The 27790-nt window shown below is 48.8% G+C and overlaps 1 protein-coding gene across 6 annotated transcripts in view; it reads left to right on the top strand.

Annotated features, from left to right (window-relative positions):
• Nucleotides 1-27790, top strand: part of GRAMD1C (GRAM domain containing 1C) — a 145865-nt gene that overhangs the window by 26013 nt on the left and 92062 nt on the right. Inside the window, exon 1 of one of the 6 annotated variants that reach the window (XM_072138942.1) lies at nt 341-406. The exons of 2 other annotated variants lie outside the window; for them this stretch is intronic. Coding sequence is in view for 1 of the 4 variants with exons in the window: in XM_072138945.1 (XP_071995046.1) it covers nt 15845-15856 (12 nt within the window). In the remaining 3 variants the exon portion in view is untranslated. Of the gene's footprint in view, nt 1-340; nt 407-15711; nt 15857-26370; nt 26662-27790 lie in introns of those variants that run through there. 3 more of the 6 variants (XM_072138945.1, XM_072138943.1, XM_072138941.1) reach the window with 3 other exon arrangements.

The raw sequence follows: 27790 nt of genomic DNA, 5'->3' as shown, positions 1-27790 counted from the left end.
GGGACACGCTGACACTTGGGGGACAGGACAGGGACACGCTGACACTTGGGGTGCTCGCAGTGGTATTTGGGGGACATATATGTCTGTGCACTCTGATGGTTGGGCTGTCACTATATCCTGGCTGCACAGAGTACAGGATAATTCCGGTATTTGGGTGGGGGGTGCCCGCTTCTTGTGCTCCCCTATATTCGCCCCCTCTGCCTCTGTCCTCTCTGGGTTTGTGCACATTGCAGGGTTGTCCTGGGTTAGATCACAGGCAGAGCTCCCCCATCCCTGGAGCACAATGGTCTGTTCCAGGTAGGTGCGCACCTGCGCTGTCATCAGGACCTGTTCCTCCAGGTATCTGTCAGGTTGGGGCAGATGAGTGTCAGCGCTGCAGGTCATTCTCCCGGAGTTGCGGCGCCAGGTAAGACCTGCCGGCTTGTGTACATACAGGGGGTGATGAGGCTCTCGCTGGTGTCAGCCACCTGTGATGTTGTATGTAATTTCGGGCTGACATTCTCAGTGTCCCCTCCTGTTATATACAGTGTGTATAATGTGTCTTCAGTACAAGCAGTAACGAGGCTGAGAGCAGCCTCCTGGCACTGTGCACACCATATGGTTGGGCACAGTATGGAAGGGCAGTGGTAGATGGATGGAGGACGCCGCCATAGGTACAGGTCATGGGGTCACCTCGCCATATACTGGACTTTTTATGGTGGTCCATGATAGATGATGGCCAGGACCTGAGGGTGACGTGTCAATCCTGATGGTGGTCCCCTAGTAGCCCCTGCCCCGTGGCCATTACCCGTCAGACCTCCAGCTCATCATCATCACTGCCCATCACCTGCGCCACCAGCTGTATAGTGTCCCATATACAGAGAATCAGAGCACAGAAGCTTCCAGAGCCCCCCAGACACCGGGGATAGCAGGTAGGGCAATTATTGTCTAAGCATCAGAATTTCCTAATTCAGAGCTCCAAACCCCCTGCATAAACCAGCAAATACATGATATAATCCCTGTCTACCTGCAGCCACCACTAGGAGGAGATCACTACAAACAGATTATACACCACCACTAGGGGGAGATCACTACATACACATTATACACCACCACTAGGGGGAGATCACTACATACACATTATACACCACCTCTAGGAGGAGATCACTACATACACATTATACACCACCACTAGGGGGAGATCACTAAATACAGATTATACACCACCACTAGGGGGAGATCACTACATACAGATTATACACCACCACTAGGGGGAGCTCACTACATACAGATTATACACCACCACTAGGAGGAGATCACTACATACAGATTATACACCATCACTAGGGGGAGATCACTACATACAGATTATACACCACCACTAGGGGGAGATCACTACATACACATTATACACCACCACTAGGAGGAGATCACTACATACAGATTATACACCATCACTAGGGGGAGATCACTACATACAGATTATACACCACCACTAGGGGGAGATCACTACATACACATTATACACCACCACTAGGAGGAGCTCACTACATATAGATTATACATCACCACTAGGGGGAGATCACTACATACAGATTATACATCACCACTAGGGGGAGCTCACTACATACACATTATACACCACCACTAGGAGGAGATCACTACATACATATTATACACCACCACTAGGAGGAGATCACTACATACACATTATACACCACCACTAGGAGGAGCTCACTACATATAGATTATACATCACCACTAGGGGGAGCTCACTACATACACATTATACACCACCACTAGGAGGAGATCACTACATACATATTATACACCACCACTAGGAGGAGCTCACTACATATAGATTATACATCACCACTAGGGGGAGATCACTACATACACATTATACACCACCACTAGGAGGAGCTCACTACATATAGATTATACATCACCACTAGGGGGAGCTCACTACATACACATTATACACCACCACTAGGGGGAGATCACTACATACACATTATACACCACCACTAGGGGGAGCTCACTACATACACATTATACACCACCACTAGGGGGAGCTCACTACATACAGATTATACACCACCACTAGGGGGAGCTCTCTACATACAGATTATACACCACCACTAGGGGGAGCTCACTACATACAGATTATACACCACCACTAGTGGGAGATCACTACATACAGATTATACACCACCACTAGGGGGATCACTACATACACATTATACACCACCACTAGGGGGACATCACTACATACACATTATACACCACCACTAGGGGGAGATCACTACATACAGATTATACACCACCACTAGGAGGAGATCACTACATACAGATTATACACCACCACTAGGGGGAGATCACTAAATACAGATTATACACCACCACTAGGGGGAGCTCCATACATACAGATTATACACCACCACTAGGGGGAGATCACTACATACAGATTATACACCACCACTATGGGGAGATCACTACATACACATTATACACCACCACTAGGGGGAGCTCACTACATACAGATTATACACCACCACTAGGGGGAGATCACTACATACAGATTATACACCACCACTATGGGGAGATCACTACATACACATTATACACCACCACTAGGGGGAGCTCACTACATACAGATTATACAGCCACCACTAGGGGAAGATCACTACATACACATTATACACCACCACTAGGGGGAGCTCACTACATACAGATTATACACCACCACTAGGGGGAGCACACTACATACAGATTATACACCACCACTAGGGGGAGCACACTACATACACATTATACACCACCAGTAGGGGGAGCTCACTACATACAGATAATACACCACCACTAGGAGGAGATCACTACATACAGATTATACACCACCACTAGGAGGAGATCACTACATACAGATTATACACCACCACTAGTGGGAGATCACTACATATAGATTATACACCACCACTAGTGGGAGATCACTACATACAGATTATACACCACCACTAGGGGGAGCTCACTACATACAGATTATACACCACCACTAGGGGGAGCTCACTACATACACATTATACACCACCACTAAGGGGAGATCACTACATACAGATTATACACCACCACTAGGGGGAGCTCACTACATACAGATTATACACCACCACTAGGAGGAGATCACTACATACACATTATACATCACCACTAGGGGGAGATCACTACATACACATTATACACCACCACTAGGGGGAGATCACTACATACACATTATACACCACCACTAGGAGATCACTACATACAGATTATACACCACCACTAGGAGGAGATCACTACATACAGATTATACACCATCACTAGTTGGAGGTCACTACATACAGATTATACACCACCACTAGGAGGAGATCACTACATACAGATTATACACCACCACTAGGAGGAGATCACTACATACAGATTATACACCACCACTAGGAGGAGATCACTACATACAGATTATACACCACCACTAGGGGGAGATCACTACATACAGATTATACACCACCACTAGGGAGAGATCACTACATACAGATTATACATCACCACTAAGAGGAGATCACTACATACAGATTATACACCACCACTAGGAGGAGATCACTACATACAGATTATACACCACCACTAGGGGGAGATCACTACATACACATTATACACCACCACTAGGGGGAGATCACTACATACACATTATACACCACCACTAGGGGGAGATCACTACATACACATTATACACCACCACTAGGGGGAGATCACTACATACAGATTATACACCACCACTAGGGGGAGATCACTACATACAGATTATACACCACCACTAGGGGGAGATCACTACATACACATTATACACCACCACTAGGGGGAGATCACTACATACACATTATACACCACCACTAGGAGGAGATCACTACATACAGATTATACATCACCACTAGGAGGAGATCACTACATACAGATTATACACCACCACTAGGAGTAGATCACTACATACAGATTATACACCACCACTAGGGGGAGATCACTACATACAGATTATACACCACCACTAGTGGGAGGTCACTACATACAGATTATACACCACCACTAGGGAGAGATCACTACATACAGATTATACACCACCACTAGGAGGAGATCACTACATACACATTATACACCACCACTAGGGGGAGATCACTACATACAGATTATACACCACCACTAGGGGGAGATCACTACATACAGATTATACACCACCACTAGGAGGAGCTCACTACAAACAGATTATACACTATCACTAGGGGGGGATCACTACATACAGATTAAACACCACCACTAGGGGGAGATCACTACATACAGATTATACACCACCACTAGGGGGAGCTCACTACATACAGATTATACACCTCCACTAGGGGGAGATCACTACATACAGATTATACACCACCACTAGGGGGAGATCACTACATACACATTATACACCACCACTAGGGGGAGATCACTACATACAGAGTATACACCACCACTAGGAGGCACTCACTACATACAGATTATACACTACCACTAGGGGGAGCTCACTACATACAGATTATACACCACCACTAGGGGGAGATCACTACATACAGATTATACATCACCACTAGGGGAAAATCACTACATACAGATTATACATCACCACTAGGGGGAGATCACTACATACAGATTATACATCACCACTAGGGGAAAATCACTACATACAGATTATACATCACCACTAGGAGGAGATCACTACATACAGATTATACACCACCACTAGGGGGAGATCACTACTTACAGATTATACACCACCACTAGGGGGAGATCACTACATACACATTATACACCACCACTAGGGGGAGATCACTACATACACATTATACACCACCACTAGGAGGAGCTCCATACATACAGATTATACACCACCACTAGGGGGAGCTCACTACATACAGATTATATACCACCACTAGTGGGAGATCACTACATACAGATTATACACCACCACTAGGAGGAGATCACTACATACAGATTATATACCACCACTAGGAGGAGATCACTACATACACATTATACATCACCACTAGGGGAAAATCACTACATACAGATTATACACCACCACTAGGGGGAGATCACTACATACACATTATACATCACCACTAGGAGGAGATCACTACATACACATTATACACCACCACTAGGGGGGAGCTCACTACATACACATTATACACCACCACTAGGGGAAAATCACTACATACAGATTATACACCACCACTAGGAGGAGATCACTACATACAGATTATACACCACCACTAGGAGGAGATCACTACATACACATTATACACCACCACTAGGAGGAGATCACTACATACAGATTATACACCACCACTAGGGGAAAATCACTACTTACAGATTATACACCACCACTAGGAGGAGATCACTACATACACATTATACACCACCACTAGGAGGAGATCACTACATACACATTATACACCACCACTAGGAGGAGATCACTACATACACATTATACACCACCACTAGGAGGAGATCACTACATACAGATTATACACCACCACTAGGGGAAAATCACTACATACAGATTATACACCACCACTAGGAGGAGATCACTACATACAGATTATACACCACCACTAGGAGGAGATCACTACATACAGATTATACACCACCACTAGGGGAAAATCACTACTTACAGATTATACACCACCACTAGGGGGAGATCACTACTTACAGATTATACACCACCACTAGGAGGAGATCACTACATACAGATTATACACCACCACTAGGGGAAAATCACTACTTACAGATTATACACCACCACTAGGGGGAGATCACTACTTACAGATTATACACCACCACTAGGGGAAAATCACTACTTACAGATTATACACCACCACTAGGGGAAGATCACTACATACACATTATACATCACCACTAGGGGAAAATCACTACATACAGATTATACACCACCACTAGGGGGAGATCACTACATACACATTATACATCACCACTAGGAGGAGATCACTACATACACATTATACACCACCACTAGGGGGAGCTCACTACATACAGATTATACACCACCACTAGGAGGAGATCACTACATACACATTATACACCACCACTAGGAGGAGATCACTACATACAGATTATACACCACCACTAGGGGGAGCTCACTACATACAGATTATACACCACCACTAGGAGTAGATCACTACATACAGATTATACACCACCACTAGGAGGAGATTACTACATACACATTATACACCACCACTAGGAGGAGATTACTACATACAGATTATACACCACCACTAGGGGAAAATCACTACATGCAGATTATACACCACCACTAGGAGGAGACCACTACATACAGATTATACACCACCACTAGGGGTAGATCACTACATACAGATTATACACCACCACTAGGAGGAGATCACTACATACAGATTATACACCACCACTAGGGGGAGCTAACTACATACAGATTATACACCACCACTAGGGGGAGATCACTACATACAGATTATACACCACCACTAGGGGGAGATCACTATATACAGATTATACACCACCACTAGGGGGAGATCAATATATACAGATTATACACCACCACTAGGGGGAGCTCACTACATACACATTATACACCTCCACTAGGGGGAGATCACTACATACAGATTATACACCACCACTAGGGGGAGATCACTACATACACATTATACACCACCACTAGGGGGAGATCACTACATACAGAGTATACACCACCACTAGGAGGCACTCACTACATACAGATTATACACTACCACTAGGGGGAGCTCACTACATACAGATTATACACCACCACTAGGGGGAGATCACTACATACAGATTATACATCACCACTAGGGGAAAATCACTACATACAGATTATACATCACCACTAGGGGGAGATCACTACATACACATTATACACCACCACTAGGAGGAGATCACTACATACAGATTATACACCACCACTAGGGGGAGATCACTACATACATATTATACACCACCACTAGGAGGAGATCACTACATACACATTATACACCACCACTAGGGGGAGCTCACTACATACAGATTATACATCACCACTAGGGGAAAATCACTACATACAGATTATACATCACCACTAGGAGGAGATCACTACATACAGATTATACACCACCACTAGGGGGAGATCACTACTTACAGATTATACACCACCACTAGGGGGAGATCACTACATACACATTATACACCACCACTAGGGGGAGATCACTACATACACATTATACACCACCACTAGGAGGAGCTCCATACATACAGATTATACACCACCACTAGGGGGAGCTCACTACATACAGATTATATACCACCACTAGTGGGAGATCACTACATACAGATTATACACCACCACTAGGAGGAGATCACTACATACAGATTATATACCACCACTAGGAGGAGATCACTACATACACATTATACATCACCACTAGGGGAAAATCACTACATACAGATTATACACCACCACTAGGGGGAGATCACTACATACACATTATACATCACCACTAGGAGGAGATCACTACATACACATTATACACCACCACTAGGGGGGAGCTCACTACATACACATTATACACCACCACTAGGGGAAAATCACTACATACAGATTATACACCACCACTAGGAGGAGATCACTACATACAGATTATACACCACCACTAGGAGGAGATCACTACATACACATTATACACCACCACTAGGAGGAGATCACTACATACAGATTATACACCACCACTAGGGGAAAATCACTACTTACAGATTATACACCACCACTAGGAGGAGATCACTACATACACATTATACACCACCACTAGGAGGAGATCACTACATACACATTATACACCACCACTAGGAGGAGATCACTACATACACATTATACACCACCACTAGGAGGAGATCACTACATACAGATTATACACCACCACTAGGGGAAAATCACTACATACAGATTATACACCACCACTAGGAGGAGATCACTACATACAGATTATACACCACCACTAGGAGGAGATCACTACATACAGATTATACACCACCACTAGGGGAAAATCACTACTTACAGATTATACACCACCACTAGGGGGAGATCACTACTTACAGATTATACACCACCACTAGGAGGAGATCACTACATACAGATTATACACCACCACTAGGGGAAAATCACTACTTACAGATTATACACCACCACTAGGGGGAGATCACTACTTACAGATTATACACCACCACTAGGGGAAAATCACTACTTACAGATTATACACCACCACTAGGGGAAGATCACTACATACACATTATACATCACCACTAGGAGGAGATCACTACATACACATTATACACCACCACTAGGAGGAGGTCACTACATACAGATTATACACCACCACTAGGAGTAGATCACTACATACAGATTATACACCACCACTAGGAGGAGATTACTACATACACATTATACACCACCACTAGGAGGAGATTACTACATACAGATTATACACCACCACTAGGGGAAAATCACTACATGCAGATTATACACCACCACTAGGAGGAGACCACTACATACAGATTATACACCACCACTAGGGGTAGATCACTACATACAGATTATACACCACCACTAGGAGGAGATCACTACATACAGATTATACACCACCACTAGGGGGAGCTAACTACATACAGATTATACACCACCACTAGGGGGAGATCACTACATACAGATTATACACCACCACTAGGGGGAGATCACTATATACAGATTATACACCACCACTAGGGGGAGATCAATATATACAGATTATACACCACCACTAGGGGGAGATCACTACATACACATTATACACCACCACTAGGGGGAGATCACTACATACAGATTATACACCACCACTAGGAGGAGATCACTACATACAGATTATACACCACCACTAGGGGGAGCTCACTACATACAGATTATACACCACCACTAGGGGGAGCTCACTACATACATATTATACACCACCACTAGGGGGAGCTCACTATATACAGATTACAGGTTGTCATGTGATGTGGCTATGCCCTCCGGGATATTTACTTCTGATGAGACATGTGACCACATTCACCAATGAGCGGCTGTTAGAGGAGTCATGTGACTGCGTCTTATTAACCCCTTGAGTGGCAGATAATAGGCGACTAATCATATCAGATAAAGTGGTTTACCTTAGGCCACGTTCACATGTGCAGGAATTATCACAGATTTGTCATGTGGATTCCTCTAATCCCCTGAGATTTACATTGTTCACACGTCGCTGAAAAAATCATCGCCACATCCACAATGTAATCAGATATGACGTCATCCAGCGTTCAGGAGCGAGAGATATTCTACACATTCTGAGGCTGAAAGATCGCCTTCACCCAATACTTGTCACAGCTGAGGCTTTGTTACAGTTGTATCCAGTCTCCTCCTGTGAGCTCATAGGTGAACTGTAAACTGATACATTGTAACAAGCGATGGCGGATCTGCGCTGCTCCAGTGTTTTGATCTATTTTGGATACATTTGTAGCAAAATCTCAGCAGTGAACTGAATAGGGGGCCTGGGCCTCATGGTACTTAAAGGAAACCTACCACTTGTAGTGGCAGGTTTCCGATGAAAATACCGGGCACCAGCTCAGGGTGAGCTGGTGCCGGAGCTTATTTTAGTTAGTGTTTTAAACCGCGGTATCGCGGTTTAAAACACTTTTTAAACGTTATAGCCGGCGCAGGCAGGTACGCGCTCGGCGCTTACCGTGCACGCGGCTCTCATTCACTTCCTATGTAGCCGCGTGCACGGTAAGCGCCGAGCGCGTACCTGCCTGCGCCGGCTATAACGTTTAAAAAGTGTTTTAAACCGCGATACCGCGGTTTAAAACACTAACTAAAATAAGCTCCGGCACCAGCTCACCCTGAGCTGGTGCCCGGTATTTTCATCGGAAACCTGCCACTACAAGTGGTAGGTTTCCTTTAAAGGGGTGCCCCAGTCTAGGGCAGCTGTGTCCAATAGTTGTTTGTCTGACCTCTGGAACTGCTTTTATCCAGAAAATGGGTCATGTGAGAAGTCCACATGAATGTAGTCCTCACTATTAACTTCTATGCGACCTCTGAGATTGGCCGATTTTGGGGCTCGCTGTGATATACAGACAGGGTAACTTTCAGATCTCTCATAAAAGCACATGATTGTCACCCACTCAGAACCCCTAACCCATCCTACAAGACCCTCTTTAAAGGGAACCTGTCACCAGGGACCTTATTTTTACTACAGACAGGTTACAGAAGCCCCCCACACCTGCAGTGCACATCTGCCATTCTGCTTTCTCTATGTATTTGCATTACAATATAATTGTGTGTTATAACTTACCTTGTACCCTGACAGAATCCTCTGTGTAGTCCCAGGGGTTGGGCCTTGGTTTGGATGAAGTTCAAAAAACAACATGTGACATGTCTGTGCTGCAGACTGCTCAGCTCTCAGCCCCCACTGTTGTGCTCCTGTATAGCTCCTCCCTTTCCCACTGATGTCAGATCACCAGGCTGTGACCTCTGTTGAAGGAGCAGGAGGGAGGAGCTGTAGAGGAGCACAATGTTGAGGGCTGAGAGCTTAGGAGTATGCAGCTCAGACAAGTCACATGTTGTTTTTTTAAAATGCATCCAAACCAAAGCCCAACCCTTGGGACTGCACAGAGGATTCTGTCAGGGTGCAAAGTAAGTTATAACACACAATTATATTGTAATGCAAATACTTAGAGAAATTAGAAAGTCATATGTGCACTGCTGATGTAATAAGCTTCTGTAACCTGTCTATAGTGAAAATGGGGTCCCTGGTGACAGGTTCGCATATATATCCCTACACATGGAAGTGCTACTAAGTGCACCCCCCCTCATAGATGTGTAGGGGATATGTGTCATTGCTGGGACATCCCCTTTAAGGTTCTTTGTGGTTTCGAGGATCATAAATAATAATTGTCTTGTCTGGGGTCACGTGGAGCCTTGTGCCGTCTCATTGTTCCTGGAAACTTTGTACATTATGTTGTTTCTTTCAATAACAGTGACAAATAGCAACATCCATGGTGACAATATAACAGGACTAAAGGGGACACCTGGGGCAGAGCAGTCATGGTACTGGACCCCCCCAATGTCATCCACTGATCATGGGACATTTCATAATCTCATGGATATCTATAGATAGCACAGATCGGGAGCCCCCTCTAGCCTGCAGGGCTCTCAGTGCTGATCACAGATCCGAAGCCCCCTCTAGCCTGCAGGGGTCTCAGTGCTGATCATAGATCCTGGGCCCCCTCTAGCCTGCAGGGGTCTCAGTGCGGAGCACAGGTCCGGAGCCCCTCTAGCCTGCAGGGGTCTCAGTGCGGAGCACAGGTCCGGAGCCCCTCTAGCCTGCAGGGGTCTCAGTGCTGAGCACAGGTCCGGAGCCCCCTCTAGCCTGCAGGGGTCTCAGTGCTGAGCACAGGTCCAGAGCCGCCTCTAGCCTGCAGGGGTCTAAGTGCTGATCACAGATCCGGAGCCCCCTCTAGCCTGCAGGGGTCTCAGTGCCGAGCACAGGTCCGGAGCCCCCTCTAGCCTGCAGGGGTCTCAGTGCCGAGCACAGGTCCGGTGACCCCCTCTAGCCTGCAGGGATGTCAGTGCTGAGCACAGATCCGGAGCCTCCTCTAGCCTGCAGGGGTCTCAGTGCCGAGCACAGATCCGGAGCCTCCTCTAGCCTGCAGGGATGTCAGTGCTGAGCACAAGTCCGGAGACCCCTCTAGCCTGCAGGGGTCTAAGTGCTGATCACAGATCTGGAGCCCCCTCTAGCCTGTAGGGGTCTCAGTGCTGAGCACAGGTCCGGAGACCCCATTGTACTCGGCAGGGGTCTGTTGTGATTTTATTCATTAGAGCTAAAGAACATATCCATTTCTGACATGGAAACAGAAGCATAAAATCTGCAAATTGTCTTTCGTCACGCAAGGTCAATCTGCTCCAGGGATAATACACTGTGACGAAGCTTCTCCTCCCCCATGACAATCCAAATTACTGTGTTATGTCCTATTTGACTACAACCTACCTAGATTTAAAGGGCCAGTGCACCCTATGCCCTTCTCCCACCAGACCCTGTCCTTCTGCAGGAAGTTTCCTAGTCCATTAGTTTCCCGCTCCCGTGGTCCTGACCCCTGTCATGTCCCTTGTGTCTCATGCCTGACCCTCTCTGTTCTCCTGGGAATACTCCTGCTAGTCCTGACTACCTACCTGTGTCGCCTGCCATGACCTGTGACCTGTCCTTGAACTTCGCTGGTGCAGTGCATGCCCTGACCTTGACTTCCTCCTGACTACTCTCTGCCAGATACCTTTTGACCAGTCTGGGTCACTTATATGAGACCACTCCCAAGTGACCTGGTGACCCCATTGTGGGGAAGTCCAGATCCCTCTACAGTGGTGAATACCGCTGGAGCCACAGACAAAACCCTTGAGAGTGGCCACAGAACATACTGATACACTAACACTGATACATTGTAACAAAGCTGCAGCAGTGTGATCAGGTGTAGCAATGATGTAGTGGTCTGTAACATGTGGTGGGATGACCTGAGATGACCTTTCAGGTCATGTGACTCGCTGCACGCTGTTACATTGTAACAAGGGGCTCAGCTTGCTAATAACACGACTTGTGTGTGACTGAGGTTGAGACCCGTCTTACTACTCACCTGCTCCAGAAAAACAGGATCCCCGGCTGGGTGTGTCCGCCATGATTATTTACCTTCCTAATGACTGTATTAATAGTGCGACATGTATGAGCAGCACCCAGGACAGCGGGTTACATAACACAGGCGAACCAGGGGGATCGGAGGGAATCATAGACCGAGACATCGTATAGTATCATAGAGGCCAGGACATCGTATATTATCATAGAGGCCGGGACATTGTATAGTATCATAGAGGCCGGGACATCGTATAGTATCATAGAGGCCGGGACATCGTATAGTATCATAGAGACCGGGACATCGTATAGTATCATAGACCGAGACATCATATAGTATCATAGAGGCTGGGACATCGTATAGTATCATAGAGGCCGGGACATCGTATAGTATCATAGAGGCCGGGACATCGTATAGTATCATAGAGGCCGAGACATCGTATATTATCATAGAGGCCGGGACATCGTATAGTATCATAGAGGCCGAGACATCGTATAGTATCATAGACCGAGACATCGTATAGTATCATAGAGGCCGAGACATCGTATAGTATCATAGAGACCGGGACATCGTATAGTATCATAGAGGCCGAGACATCGTATAGTATCATAGAGGCCGGGACATCGTATAGTATCATAGAGACCGGGACATCGTATAGTATCATAGCGGCCGGGACATCGTATAGTATCATAGAGGCCGAGACATCGTATAGTATCATAGAGACCGGGACATCGTATAGTATCATAGCGGCCGGGACATCGTATAGTATCATAGAGGCCGAGACATCGTATAGTATCATAGACCGAGACATCGTATAGTATCATAGAGGCCGAGACATCGTATAGTATCATAGAGACCGGGACATCGTATAGTATCATAGAGGCCGAGACATCGTATAGTATCATAGAGGCCGGGACATCGTATAGTATCATAGCGGCCGGGACATCGTATAGTATCATAGAGGCCGAGACATCGTATAGTATCATAGAGGCCGGGACATCGTATAGTATCATAGAGACCGGGACATCGTATAGTATCATAGACCGAGACATCGTATAGTATCATAGAGGCCGAGACATCGTATAGTATCATAGAGACCGGGACATCGTATAGTATCATAGAGGCCGAGACATCGTATAGTATCATAGAGGCTGAGACATCGTATAGTATCATAGAGATCGGGACATCATATAGTATCATAGAGACCGGAACATCGTATAGTATCATAGAGGCCGAGACATTGTATAGTATCATAGAGGCCGAGACATTGTATAGTATCATAGAGACCGAGACATTGTATAGTATCATAGAGACCGGGACATCGTATAGTATCATAGAGGCCGAGACAGCGTATAGTATCATAGAGACCGGGACATCGTATAGTATCATAGAGACCGAGACATCGTATAGTATCATAGAGGCCGAGACATCGTATAGTATCATAGAGACCGAGACATCGTATATTATCATAGAGACCGGGACATCGTATAGTATCATAGAGGCCGAGACATCGTATAGTATCATAGAGGCCGGGACATCGTATAGTATCATAGAGACCGGGACATCGTATAGTATCATAGAGACCGAGACATCGTATAGTATCATAGAGGCCGGGACATCAGATAGTATCATAGAGACCGGGACATCGTATAGTATCATAGAGGCCGAGACATCGTATAGTATCATAGAGGCCGGGACATCGTATAGTATTATAGAGGCCGAGACATTGTATAGTATCATAGAGGCCGGGACATCGTATAGTATCATAGAGGCCGGGACAGGGACACGCTGACACTTGGGGGGACAGGACAGGGACACGCTGACACTTGGGGGACAGGGCAGGGACACGCTGACACTTGGGGTGCAGGACAGGGACGCGCTGACACTTGGGGGACAGGACAGGGACACGCTGATACTTGGGGGGACAGGACAGGGACACGCTGACACTTGGGAGGACAGGACAGGGACACGCTGACACTTGGGGGGACAGGACAGGGACACGCTGACACTTGGGGGGACAGGACAGTGACATGCTGACACTGGGGGGACAGGACAGGGACACGCTGACACTTGGGGGACAGGACAGGGACACGCTGACACTTGGGGGGACAGGACAGGGACACGCTGACACTTGGGGGACAGGACGGGGACACGCTGACACTTGGGGGGACAGGACAGGGACACGCTGACACTTGGGGGACAGGACAGGGACACGCTGACACTTGGGGGACAGGACAGGGACACGCTGACACTTGGGGGGACAGGACAGGGACACGCTGACACTTGGGAGGACAGGACAGGGACACGCTGACACTTGGGGGACAGGACAGGGACACGCTGACACCTGGGGGGACAGGACAGGGACACGCTGACACTTGGGGGGATAGGACAGGGACACGCTGACACTTGGGGGGACAGGACAGGGACACGCTGACACTTGGGGGGACAGGACAGGGACACGCTGACACTTGGGGGGACAGGACAGGGACACGCTGACACTTGGGGGGACAGGACAGGGACACGCTGACACTTGGGGGACAGGACAGGGACACGCTGACACTTGGGGGGGACAGGGACACGCTGACACTTGGGGGGACAGGACAGGGACACGCTGACACTTGGGGGACAGGGCAGGGACACGCTGACACTTGGGGGGACAGGACAGGGACACGCTGACACTTGGGAGGACAGGACAGGGACACGCTGACACTTGGGGGACAGGACAGTGATGCCATTTTATAGCTATAGCAGATTGGGGAGCTATAGATTCATGTGGAGTTGAGTCTTTGGGGCGAGGTCCCTTGATGAGACATTTGCTGTTTTGATGAGTTGGACCTTGTTTTTCTCTCGGTTCCTTGATCTCTACGTCATATGACATCATTCATCCCCTGCTGCTCACAGCTGCAGCCCCGTCACATTGTTCAGTAATTAGTGGAGCTGCAGCTTCCTCCATCACATCATCAGCGCAGGGACAGGCAATGATGCGGGAGACCTCCTGGCATTGAGTGGAGAGGATGAGGCTTTATATCACCTGCAGGCGGAAGGTGCGGACACAGGTGACAGCGAGGATTGTGCCAGCATGGAGCCGCGGGTGAGAGACCCCAACAGCACAGGAAGGAGAAAAATATCATAATATTAGAAATTATGGAGGATTTAATGATTTTATTGTAGCGATTTTAAGAATTACTTTTAGTAGTTTTTGTGATTATTAATTTCATTATCAGTTCTTATCATCATTATTATTTAAGTTGTTTTATCCTCATTGTTAAAAGTAGATTTTATTGTAATTTTTATTTATATTATTATCGAAATCTTCATAATTTTTTTCATTATTAGTTCAGAATAAATCTTTGCAGTATTTTTTATCCTTATCATTAGATTTTATTATTATTACTTTTAGCATTATTAGATTATTATTTTCTACTTCCACGGTTTATCATTTTTTTAGTAGTAGTTTTTTTATTATTCATTTTACCATTAATATAAAGATTTTTTACCATGATAAATTTTTTTGTCAGTATCGGTTTGTGTAATGTCACTCTGAATCGTGTAGTCTGAGGTCGGGTTTGGTCTGGGGGCTTCTGTATAATGTCCCGATTTGGTTCCGTGCTCATTTTTAGCCCCTGTCTTTTAATCAGACCCAATCCCCTTTAAGAACACAACCACAACAATTTTAAGTTATTTTGGGTTCCACGTCTTTCGGGTTGGTATAAGTGTCAGGGCTATTAATTATGTATGAATGATGTCACTGCTTTGGCCTGTAGAGGGTTCGGTGCTGTTTTTCCGAAATTGGACCCTTCAGGAGGATTTATTCAGTTCTGCTCTTACTATTGTACTGTTGTCCAAAAAAAGAATTATTAAACGACACTTACTGCTGCATAAACTTCCCGCACAATCACACTGCTCCCCCTCTGTACTGACACTACAGACAGTCTCCTCCAAACCCTGCTCCCCCTCCCTTCTGTAACTGGCGACAGTCTCCTCCCAGCATTTATATGTTTTCCTCCCCATTTCTGACACTTTGGGATGCCTTGGTCCAGCACTCTCACACTGCCCCCCCTCTGTACTGACACTAGGGACAGTCTCCTCCCTGCACTCTCACACTGCTCCCCCTCTGTACTGACACTAGGGACAGTCTCCTCCCAGCACTCTTACACTGCCCCCCTCTGTACTAACACTAGGGACAGTCTCCTCCCTGCACTCTCACACTGCTCCCCCTCTGTACTGACACTAGGGACAGTCTCCTCCCAGCACTCTTACACTGCCCCCCTCTGTACTAACACTAGGGACTGTCTCCTCCCAGCACTCTCACACTGCTTCCCCTATGTACTGACACTAGGGACAGTTTCCTGCCTGCACTCTTACACTGCCCCCCTCTGTACTGACACTAGGGACAGTCTCCTCCCAGCACTCTTACACTGCCCCCCTCTGTACTGACACTAGGGACAGTCTCCTCCCAGCACTCTCACACTGCTCCCCCTCTGTACTGACACTAGGGCTAGTCTCCTGCCTGCACTCTCACACTGCTCCCCCTCTGTACTGACACTAGGGACAGTCTCCTCCCAGCACTCTCACACTGCTCCTCCTCTGTACTGACACTAGGGACAGTTTCCTGCCTGCACTCTCACACTGCTCTCGCTCTGTACTGACACTAGGGACAGTCTCCTCCCAGCACTCTCACACTGCTCCCCCTCTGTACTGACACTAGGGACAGTCTCCTCCCAGCACTCTTACACTGCCCCCCTCTGTACTAACACTAGGGACTGTCTCCTCCCAGCACTCTCACACTGCTTCCCCTATGTACTGACACTAGGGACAGTCTCCTGCCTGCACTCTCACACTGCTCCCCCTCTGTACTGACACTAGGGACAGTCTCCTCCCAGCACTCTCACACTGCTCCCCCTCTGTACTGACACTAGGGACAGTCTCCTCCCAGCACTCTTACACTGCCCCCCTCTGTACTAACACTAGGGACTGTCTCCTCCCAGCACTCTCACACTGCTTCCCCTATGTACTGACACTAGGGACAGTTTCCTGCCTGCACTCTTACACTGCCCCCCTCTGTACTGACACTAGGGACAGTCTCCTCCCAGCACTCTCACACTGCCCCCCTCTGTACTGACACTAGGGACAGTCTCCTCCCAGCACTCTCACACTGCTCCCCCTCTGTACTGACACTAGGGCTAGTCTCCTGCCTGCACTCTCACACTGCTCCCCCTCTGTACTGACACTAGGGACAGTCTCCTCCCAGCACTCTTACACTGCCCCCCTCTGTACTAACACTAGGGACTGTCTCCTCCCAGCACTCTCACACTGCTTCCCCTATGTACTGACACTAGGGACAGTTTCCTGCCTGCACTCTTACACTGCCCCCCTCTGTACTGACACTAGGGACAGTCTCCTCCCAGCACTCTTACACTGCCCCCCTCTGTACTGACACTAGGGACAGTCTCCTCCCAGCACTCTCACACTGCTCCCCCTCTGTACTGACACTAGGGCTAGTCTCCTGCCTGCACTCTCACACTGCTCCCCCTCTGTACTGACACTAGGGACAGTCTCCTCCCAGCACTCTCACACTGCTCCTCCTCTGTACTGACACTAGGGACAGTTTCCTGCCTGCACTCTCACACTGCTCTCGCTCTGTACTGACACTAGGGACAGTCTCCTCCCTGCACTCTCACACTGCTCCCCCTCTGTACTGACACTAGTGACAGTCTCCTCCCTGCACTCTCACACTGCCCCCCCTCTGTACTGACACTAGGGACAGTCTCCTCCCAACACTCTCACACTGCCCCCCTTCTGTACGCACACTAGGGCCAGTCTCCTCCCAGCACTCTCACACGGCTTCCCCTATGTACTGACACTAGGGCCAGTCTCCTCCCAGCACTCTCACACTGCTTCCCCTATGTACTGACACTAGGGACAGTTTCCTGCCTGCACTCTTACACTGCCCCCCTCTGTACTGACACTAGGGACTGTCTCCTCCCAGCACTCTCACACTGTTCCCCCTATGTACTGACACTAGGGACTGTCTCCTCCCAGCACGCTCACACTGCTCCCACTCTGTACTGACACTAGGGACAGTTTCCTGCCTGCACTCTCACACTGCTCTCCCTCTATACTGACACTAGGGACAGTCTCCTCCCTGCACTCTCACACTGCTCCCCCTCTGTACTGACACTAGGGACAGTCTCCTCCCTGCACTCTCACACTGCTCCCCCTCTGTACTGACACTAGGGACAGTCTCCTCCCTGCACTCTCACACTGCTTCCCCTCTGTACTAACACTAGGGACAGTCTCCTCCCTGCACTCTCACACTTCTTCCCCTCTGTACTGACACTAGGGACAGTCTTCTCCCTGCACTCTCACACTGCTCCCCCTCTGTACTGACACTAGGGACAGTCTCCTCCCTGCACTCTCACACTGCTCCCCCTCTGTACTAACACTAGGGACAGTCTCCTCCCTGCACTCTCACACTTCTTCCCCTCTGTACTGACACTAGGGACAGTCTTCTCCCTGCACTCTCACACTCCCCCCCCCACTGTACTGACACTAGGGACAGTCTTCTCCCAGCACTCTCACACTGCTCCCCCTCTGTACTAACACTAGGGACAGTCTCCTCCCTGCACTCTCACACTGCTCCCCCTCTGTACTGACACTAGGGACAGTCTCCTCCCTGCACTCTCACACTTCTTCCCCTCTGTACTGACACTAGGGACAGTCTTCTCCCTGCACTCTCACACTGCCCCCCCCACTGTACTGACACTAGAGATAGTCTCCTCCCAGCACTTTCAAAATCTGCACTCTCACACTGCTCCTCCTCTGTACTGACACTAGGGACAGTCTCCTCCCAGCACTCTCACACTGCTCCCCCTCTGTACTGGCACTAGGGACAGTCTCCTCCCAGCACTCTCACTCTGCTCCCCCTCTATACTGACACTAGGGACAGTCTCCTCCCAGCACTCTCACACTGCCCCTCCTCTGTACTGACACTAGGGACAGTCTTCTCCCAGCACACTCACACTGCTCCCCCTCTGTACTGACACTAGTGACAGTCTCCCAGCACTCTCACACTGCCACCCCTCTGTACTGACACTAGGAACAGTCTCCTCCCTGCACTCTCACACTGCTCCCCCTCTGTACTGACACTAGGAACAGTCTTCTCCCAGCACTCTCACACTGCTCCCCCTCTGTACTGACACTAGGAACAGTCTTCTTCCAGCACTCTCACACTGCTTCCCCTCTGTACTGACACTAGGGACAGTCTTCTCCCTGCACTCTCACACTGCCCCCCCACTGTACTGACACTAGAGATAGTCTCCTCCCAGCACTTTCACAATCTGCACTCTCACACTGCTCCTTCTCTGTACTGACACTAGGGACAGTCTCCTCCCAGCACTCTCACACTGCTCCCCCTCTGTACTGGCACTAGGGACAGTCTCCTCCCAGCACTCTCACTCTGCTCCCCCTCTATACTGACACTAGGGACAGTCTCCTCCCAGCACTCTCACACTGCCCCTCCTCTGTACTGACACTAGGGACAGTCTTCTCCCAGCACACTCACACTGCTCCCCCTCTGTACTGACACTAGTGACAGTCTCCTCCCAGCACTCTCACACTGCCCCCCCTCTGTACTGACACTAGTAACAGTCTCCTCCCTGCACTCTCACACTGCTCCCCCTCTGTACTGACACTAGGAACAGTCTTCTCCCAGCACTCTCACACTGCTCCCCCTCTGTACTGACACTAGGAACAGTCTTCTTCCAGCACTCTCACACTGCTTCCCCTCTGTACTGACACCAGGGACAGTCTCCTCCCAGCACTCTCACACTGCTCCCCCTCTGTACTGACACTAGGGACAGTCTCCTACCAGCACTCTCACACTGCTTCCCCACTGTACTGACACTAGGGACAGTCTCCTCCCAGCACTCTCACACTGCTCCCCCTCTGTACTGACACTAGGGACAGTCTTCTCCCAGCACTCTCACACTGCTCCCCCTCTGTACTGACACTAGGGCTAGTCTCCTGCCTGCACTCTCACACTGTTCCCCCTCTGTACTGACACTAGGGACAGTCTCCTCCCAACACTCTCACACTGCTTACCCTCTGTACTGACACTAGGGACAGTCTCTTCTCAGCACTCTCACACTGCTCCCCCTCTGTACTGACACTAGGGACAGTCTCATCCCAGTACTCCCACACTGCTCCCCCTCTATACTGGCACTAGGGACAGTCTTTTCCCAGCACTTTCACACTGCTCCCCCTCTGTACTGACACTAGGGCCAGTCTCCTCCCAGCACTCTCACACTGCTCCCCCTCTCTCTCACACTGCTTCACATCTGTACTGACACTAGGGACAGTCTCCTACCAGCACTCTCACACTGCTCCTCCTCTGTACTGACACTAGGGACAGTCTCCTCCCAGCACTCTCACACTGCTCCTCCTCTGTAGTGACACTAGGGACAGTCTCCTCCCAGCACTCTCACACTGCTCCCCCTCTGTACTGACACTAGGAACAGTCTTCTCCCAGCACTCTCACACTGCTCTCCCTCTATACTGACACTAGGGACAGTCTCCTCCCAGCACTCCCACACTGCTCCCCCTCTATACTGACACTAGGGCCAGTCTTCTCCCAGCACTCCCACACTGCTCCTCCTCTGTACTGACACTAGGGACAGTCTCCTCTCAGCACTCTCACACTGCTCCTCCTCTGTACTGACACTAGGGACCGTCTCCTCCCAGCACTCCCACACTGCTCCCCCTCTATACTGACACTAGGGACAGTCTCCTCCCAGCACTCCCACACTGCTCCCCCTCTGTACTGACACTAGTGACAGTCTCCTCCCAGCACTCTCACACTGCTCCTCCTCTGTACTGACACTAGTGACAGTCTCCTCCCAGCACTCCCACATTACTCCCCCTCTATACTGGCACTAGGGACTGTCTCCTCTGGGCACTCTCTCACTGCTTCCCCTCCCTTCTGATCCCAGGGAATGTCTCCTCTGGGCACTCTCTCACTGCTTCCCCTCCCTTCTGATCCTGGGGTTTGTCTCCTCTGGGCACTCTCTCACTGCTTCCCCTCCCTTCTGATCCTGGGGACTGTCTCCTCTGGGCACTCTCTCACTGCTTCCCCTCCCTTCTGATCCTGGGGACTGTATCCTCTGGGCACTCTCTCACTGCATCCCCTCCCTTCTGATCCTGGGGACTGTCTCCTCTGGGCACTCTCTCACTGCTTCCCCTCCCTTCTGATCCTAGGGACTGTCTCCTCTGGGCACTCTCTCACTATTCCCCTCCCTTCTGATCCTAGGGACTCTCTCCTCTGGGCACTCTCTCACTGCTCCCCCTCCCTTCTGATCCTAGGGACTGTCTCCTCTGGGCACTCTCTCACTATTCCCCTCCCTTCTGATCCTAGGGACTGTCTCCTCTGGGCACTCTCTCACTGCTTCCCCTCCCTTCTGATCCTAGGGACTGTCTCCCCTGGGCACTCTCTCACTGCTTCCCCTCCCTTCTGATCCTAGGGACTGTCTCCTCTGGGCACTCTCACACTGCTCCCCCTCCCTTCTGATCCTAGGGACTGTCTCCCCTGGGCACTCTCTCACTGCTCCCCCTCCCTTCTGATCCTAGGGACTGTCTCCCCTGGGCACTCTCTCACTGCTCCCCCTCCCTTCTGATCCTAGGGACTGTCTCCCCTGGGCACTCTCTCACTGCTCCCCCTCCCTTCTGATCCTAGGGACTGTCTCCCCTGGGCACTCTCTCACTGCTTCCCCTCCCTTCTGATCCTAGGGACTGTCTCCTCTGGGCACTCTCTCACTGCTCCCCCTCCCTTCTGATCCTAGGGACTGTCTCCTCTGGGCACTCTCACACTGCTCCCCCTCCCTTCTGATCCTAGGGACTGTCTCCCCTGGGCACTCTCTCACTGCTCCCCCTCCCTTCTGATCCTAGGGACTGTCTCCCCTGGGCACTCTCTCACTGCTTCCCCTCCCTTCTGATCCTAGGGACTGTCTCCTCAGGGCACTCTCTCACTGCTTCCCCTCCCTTCTGATCCTAGGGACTGTCTCCTCTGGGCACTCTCTCACGGCTCCCCCTCCCTTCTGATCCTAGGGACTGTCTCCTCTGGGCACTCTCTCACGGCTCCCCCTCCCTTCTGATCCTAGGGACTGTCTCCTCAGGGCACTCTCTCACTGCTTCCCCTCCCTTCTGATCCTAGGGACTGTCTCCTCTGGGCACTCTCTCACGGCTCCCCCTCCCTTCTGATCCTAGGGACTGTCTCCTCTGGGCACTCTCACACTGCTCCCCCTCCCAATGTCCCCCTGATCCTTGGTATCAGAGGCAGTAATGTAATGTGGTGAGGCTGTTCTTCATACAATCTTTTTCATCACAGACACATAATACCGATCTCCGAGCTGTGCCATCTTTATACTTCATCCCTGCTTGTACTTATGTGACCTTGCGGTGTATATTTTGTGGTGTTCTCTGTTATCAGCCAGTACAGGCAGGCAGAGGATGACTGTAATCTTCCCCTGTGGGATGAGTCACAGGCTCCACAGAACAAATCCACAACCATTACCTAATGATAGATGTGCCCTGGAGCGATGGTTACAATATTCTGGTGCGCTCAAAGTCTTAGCTTACAAATGGCATCAGGATTCAGAGAGCAGCGCTATACTGCCCACTACTGGGCTCAGAAAATGTGTTATCACTCTGCTTATCAATCACCGCTGACCATGGAGATCCTTTGAGATCATTCATCCCCTGGGGCAGTGGTGGCGAACCTATGGCACGGGTGCCAGAGGTGGCACTCGGAGACATTTCTGTGGGCACTCAGACCATCACCCCAGGACAGAGTTCACCACACAGGAACAAATCCACCAAATATTCTTGCAGTCCCAGGCAACCTGAGAGATGCTGTTCTCAGCGCTATTTTAAAGCGACACTTCTTTGGCTGGTTGGAACTGCGGGAAGTGCATTATCTTTGGAGGTCATCCTCCTGCTGGACCCTTCATTCCTCCTCTACAGAGAGACCCTGGAGAGAAGCTACAACGAGAGTCTGAATTTGCCCTCCTTCTTTCAACTGTATTGGTTGCCTCAGGGGGGCGATACAGTAGAAAGATGTGGAAGAACAGGAAGCAAGTTACTTCTTAAAAAGCTATGTTGGCACTTCCCGGTAAATAAGTGGATTTTGGTTGTAGTTTGGGCACTCTGTCTCCAAAAGGTTCGCCATCACTGCCCTGGGGGATCCAGGAGCTTCTCCATGTTATCGCCCTCTTACCAATCACTGGATTTTACTGTTAGCTCCTCCTTGTTTGTACCAGGAAACTTTCAGGAACTTTTCTTTGTTGTATCCCCCCTTCTGACTTATCCCCCTTAATTAATCCCAATACATCAGCCGTGACCCCTGGGGATTACAGGAGCTTTAATCACAATCTATTCCAGCATTTCCCTGTACCAATCAAGTAAATACAATGGGATACAGGAACCCTTCTCCATGTTATCGCCCTCTAACCAATCACAGGCGGGTATAGTAAACTCTTCTATGTACAACCTCCAGTGACATCAGAGGGAGCGAAGGAACTTCTTCTCAGCACGGTGGCTTAGTGGGTAACACTTGAGCCTTGCAGCTCTGGGGTCCTGGGTTCTAGTCTCAGGGTCAACATCTGCAAAGCCTTTGTATGTTCTCTCCGTGTTTCCTCCGGGTCCTCTGGTTTCCGCCCACACTCCAAAACATATTGGTAGGATGATTAGATTATGAGCCCCTTTGGGGGACAAGGACCGATTTGGCAAACTGCGTAATCTGTGTGCGCTATATAAATAAAGATTATTATTATAATATTATTATTATCTCCTCTTATCATCCCTTTTCACAGACTGTTGTTGTCTATCGTCCTCTGTTCAGTCTTCAGAGTCTTGAGGAGACAGAAACTTTACCTCCAAACCAAATCCTGTTACTATTATATTTTCCCTTTATAGCCCCCAGAACCCTATGGGGGGTCTTAAAACAGTAACTTTTCTTGATGTCACCCCCTGCTTATTCACGTCATCTCGGATCCTTTCTTCATGTTTTCCCCCCGTCCGGTGTCCCCGGTGGTTGGTGCAGTAACTTTTCTTCATGTTATTATCTCCCCTCTTACTAAACCGATGTAGTTACATTGACCTCTGCCGTGCATTGTCTCCAGTGACCCCTGGGGTAATAAAGTAACTTTTCTGCATGTGACAGCAGGTGAATGTCCTGACCCTGGGACCGCAGGGACCTTCCTCCATGTAATCCCCTCTTTCCATTCTCCCGCTATAATGATCCTCCTTTCCCAGTCCCCATAGGATTTATATACATTCTTTATTCTTGTAATCACCCTGTTACTACCGTATTTTTCTAATTATAAGGCGCACCTTCGATAAATGCCTGCTTAAAGGTCTAGGTTCATATATAAGGCGCACCGGATTATAAGGCGCACCTGATTATAAGGAGAATGACCAGCAGGTGGCAGACCAGTGCACAGTACAAGGCAGCTGTTGTCTGTAAGTACGGTTCATATATAAGGTGCACATGATTATAAGGCGCACCTGATTATAAGGAGAATGACCAGCAGGTGGCAGACCAGTGCACAGTACAAGGCAGCTGTTGTCTGTAAGTACGGTTCATATATACGGCGCACTGGACTATAAGGCGCACCTGATTATAAGGAGAATGACCAGCAGGTGGCAGACCAGTGCACAGTACAAGGCAGCTGTTGTCTGTAAGTACGGTTCATATATACGGCGCACTGGACTATAAGGCGCACCTGATTATAAGGAGAATGACCAGCAGGTGGCAGACCAGTGCACAGTACAAGGCAGCTGTTGTCTGTAAGTACGGTTCATATATAAGGCGCACTGGACTATAAGGCACACCGGATTATAAGGATGAATGACCAGCATGTGGAAGACCAGTGCACAGTTCAAGGCAGCTGTTGTCTGTAAGTACGGTACATATATAAGGCGCACTTGACTACAAGGCGCACCTTTGATTTCTTAGAGAATCGAAGGATTTTTTGTGCGCCTTATAGTCCGAAAAATACGGTTCATGTCCTCTGACCAAGAGAATATAGAGTGTATATCTTATTCTACAATAGGAGTAAGAATATTACAGATAACTGCTGCCTGTAACTAATCATCTTATTCATTGACTAATGGTTCACCCAGTCCTGGTGATTATGTAAAGATATAAGTAACATACGTGACGTGTATGAGCGATGTGCGTTACTTTATGAGGTGCGGCCCCTCTGCCTCCATTGTTACACAATATAAGATGTTGATACAAAGTTGCAGGAAGGTGTAAAGCGCTGGAGGGCATTGCACAATGTAGGAGGTGTCTACATACATAGATATTGGTGTAATTGTCTCTGGAAGACCTGTCCTGCGTCCCACAGGCAGCCCATGATGAGAGTAGACATTGGGGCTTATTGAAAGTGCGGTCTGTGGGCCCATAGTAAATGAGCCCCAATATGTAATTCCTGACTTGCAGTACCAGCGTGCTCCTGAAGGTGTCAGCGTTGTGTGCCTGTCATAGTAACTGTTACTTTTATGTAGCCATAGCAACAGTGACACATTGGGGCTCATTTGCTAAGGGCTCTGCGCTGCACTTTAGTCGGTCTGTGCACGTTCCTCATGGCTAAAACGTCTTGCACAGGTATAAGAAGTGTCTGCGCTGGGATTGTGGCGCACGCGATCATTTTGTGACATGGCTGCGCTGCCTGTCATGTGACACAAATTAGGGGGCGTGTGTTGGATGATCCGACTGATTTGGACTGCGCGCCGTATTTAACTTTTAAATTGTGTCGCACGCCCGATGTTAAAGGTGCACCACAAAAAAAGTCACATGCAGGATATCAGGCGCACGATCAGGGGAACTTCGTCTGACAGGTAAGTAAATGTGCCTAAATATGTTGCTAGTAGCAACAGGACTGTGATAAATATATTCCAGGATTAGTGCACTTAAGGTGTGTCCTCACACTGCTGTGCTCTGTGCTCTCTGCACCCACTGTTATGTATTGTCCCTGGAGAGATGTGTAATCAGACCTCACACTGCTGTGCTCTGTGCTCTCTGCAGCCAGTGTTCTGTATTGTCCCTGGAGAGATGTGTAATCAGACCTCACACTGCTGTGCTCTGTGCTCTCTGTAGCCAGTGTTATGTATTGTCCCTGGAGAGATGTGTAATCAGACCTCACACTGCTGTGCTCTGTGCTCTCTGCAGCCAGTGTTATGTATTGTCCCTGGAGAGATGTGTAATCATACCTCACACTGCTGTTCTCTGCGCTCTCTACAGCCAGTGTTATGTATTGTCCCTGGAGAGATGTGTAATCAGACCTCACACTGCTGTGCTCTGTGCTCTCTGCAGCCAGTGTTATGTATTGTCCCTGGAGAGATGTGTAATCATACCTCACACTGCTGTTCTCTGCGCTCTCTACAGCCAGTGTTATGTATTGTCCCTGGAGAGATGTGTAATCAGACCTCACACTGCTGTGCTCTGTGCTCTCTGCAGCCAGTGTTATGTATTGTCCCTGGAGAGATGTGTAATCATACCTCACACTGCTGTTCTCTGCGCTCTCTACAGCCAGTGTTATGTATTGTCCCTGGAGAGATGTGTGATCAGACCTCACACTGCTGTGCTCTCTGCAGCCAGTGTTATGTACTGTCCCTGGAGAGATGTGTAATCATACCTCACACTGCTGTGCTCTGTGCTCTCTGCAGCCAGTGTTATGTATTGTCCCTGCAGAGATGTGTAATCAGACCTCACACTGCTGTGCTCTGTGCTCCCTGCAGCCAGTGTTATGTATTGTCCCTGGAGAGATGTGTAATCATACCTCACACTGCTGTGCTCTGTGCTCTGTGCAGCCAGTGTTAGGTATTATCCCTGGAGAGATGTGTAATCAGACCTCACACTGCTGTGCTCTGTGCTCTCTGCAGCCAGTGTTATGTATTGTCCCTGGAGAGATGTGTAATCAGACCTCACACTGCTGTGCTCTGTGCTCTCTGTAGCCAGTCTTATGTA

Source organism: Engystomops pustulosus, chromosome 2 (genome assembly GCF_040894005.1).
Source record: "Engystomops pustulosus chromosome 2, aEngPut4.maternal, whole genome shotgun sequence".
Classification (NCBI taxonomy): domain Eukaryota; kingdom Metazoa; phylum Chordata; class Amphibia; order Anura; family Leptodactylidae; genus Engystomops; species Engystomops pustulosus.
The sequence above is the reverse complement of the archived record's forward strand: the minus strand, read 5'-3'. Positions and strand labels throughout refer to the sequence as shown.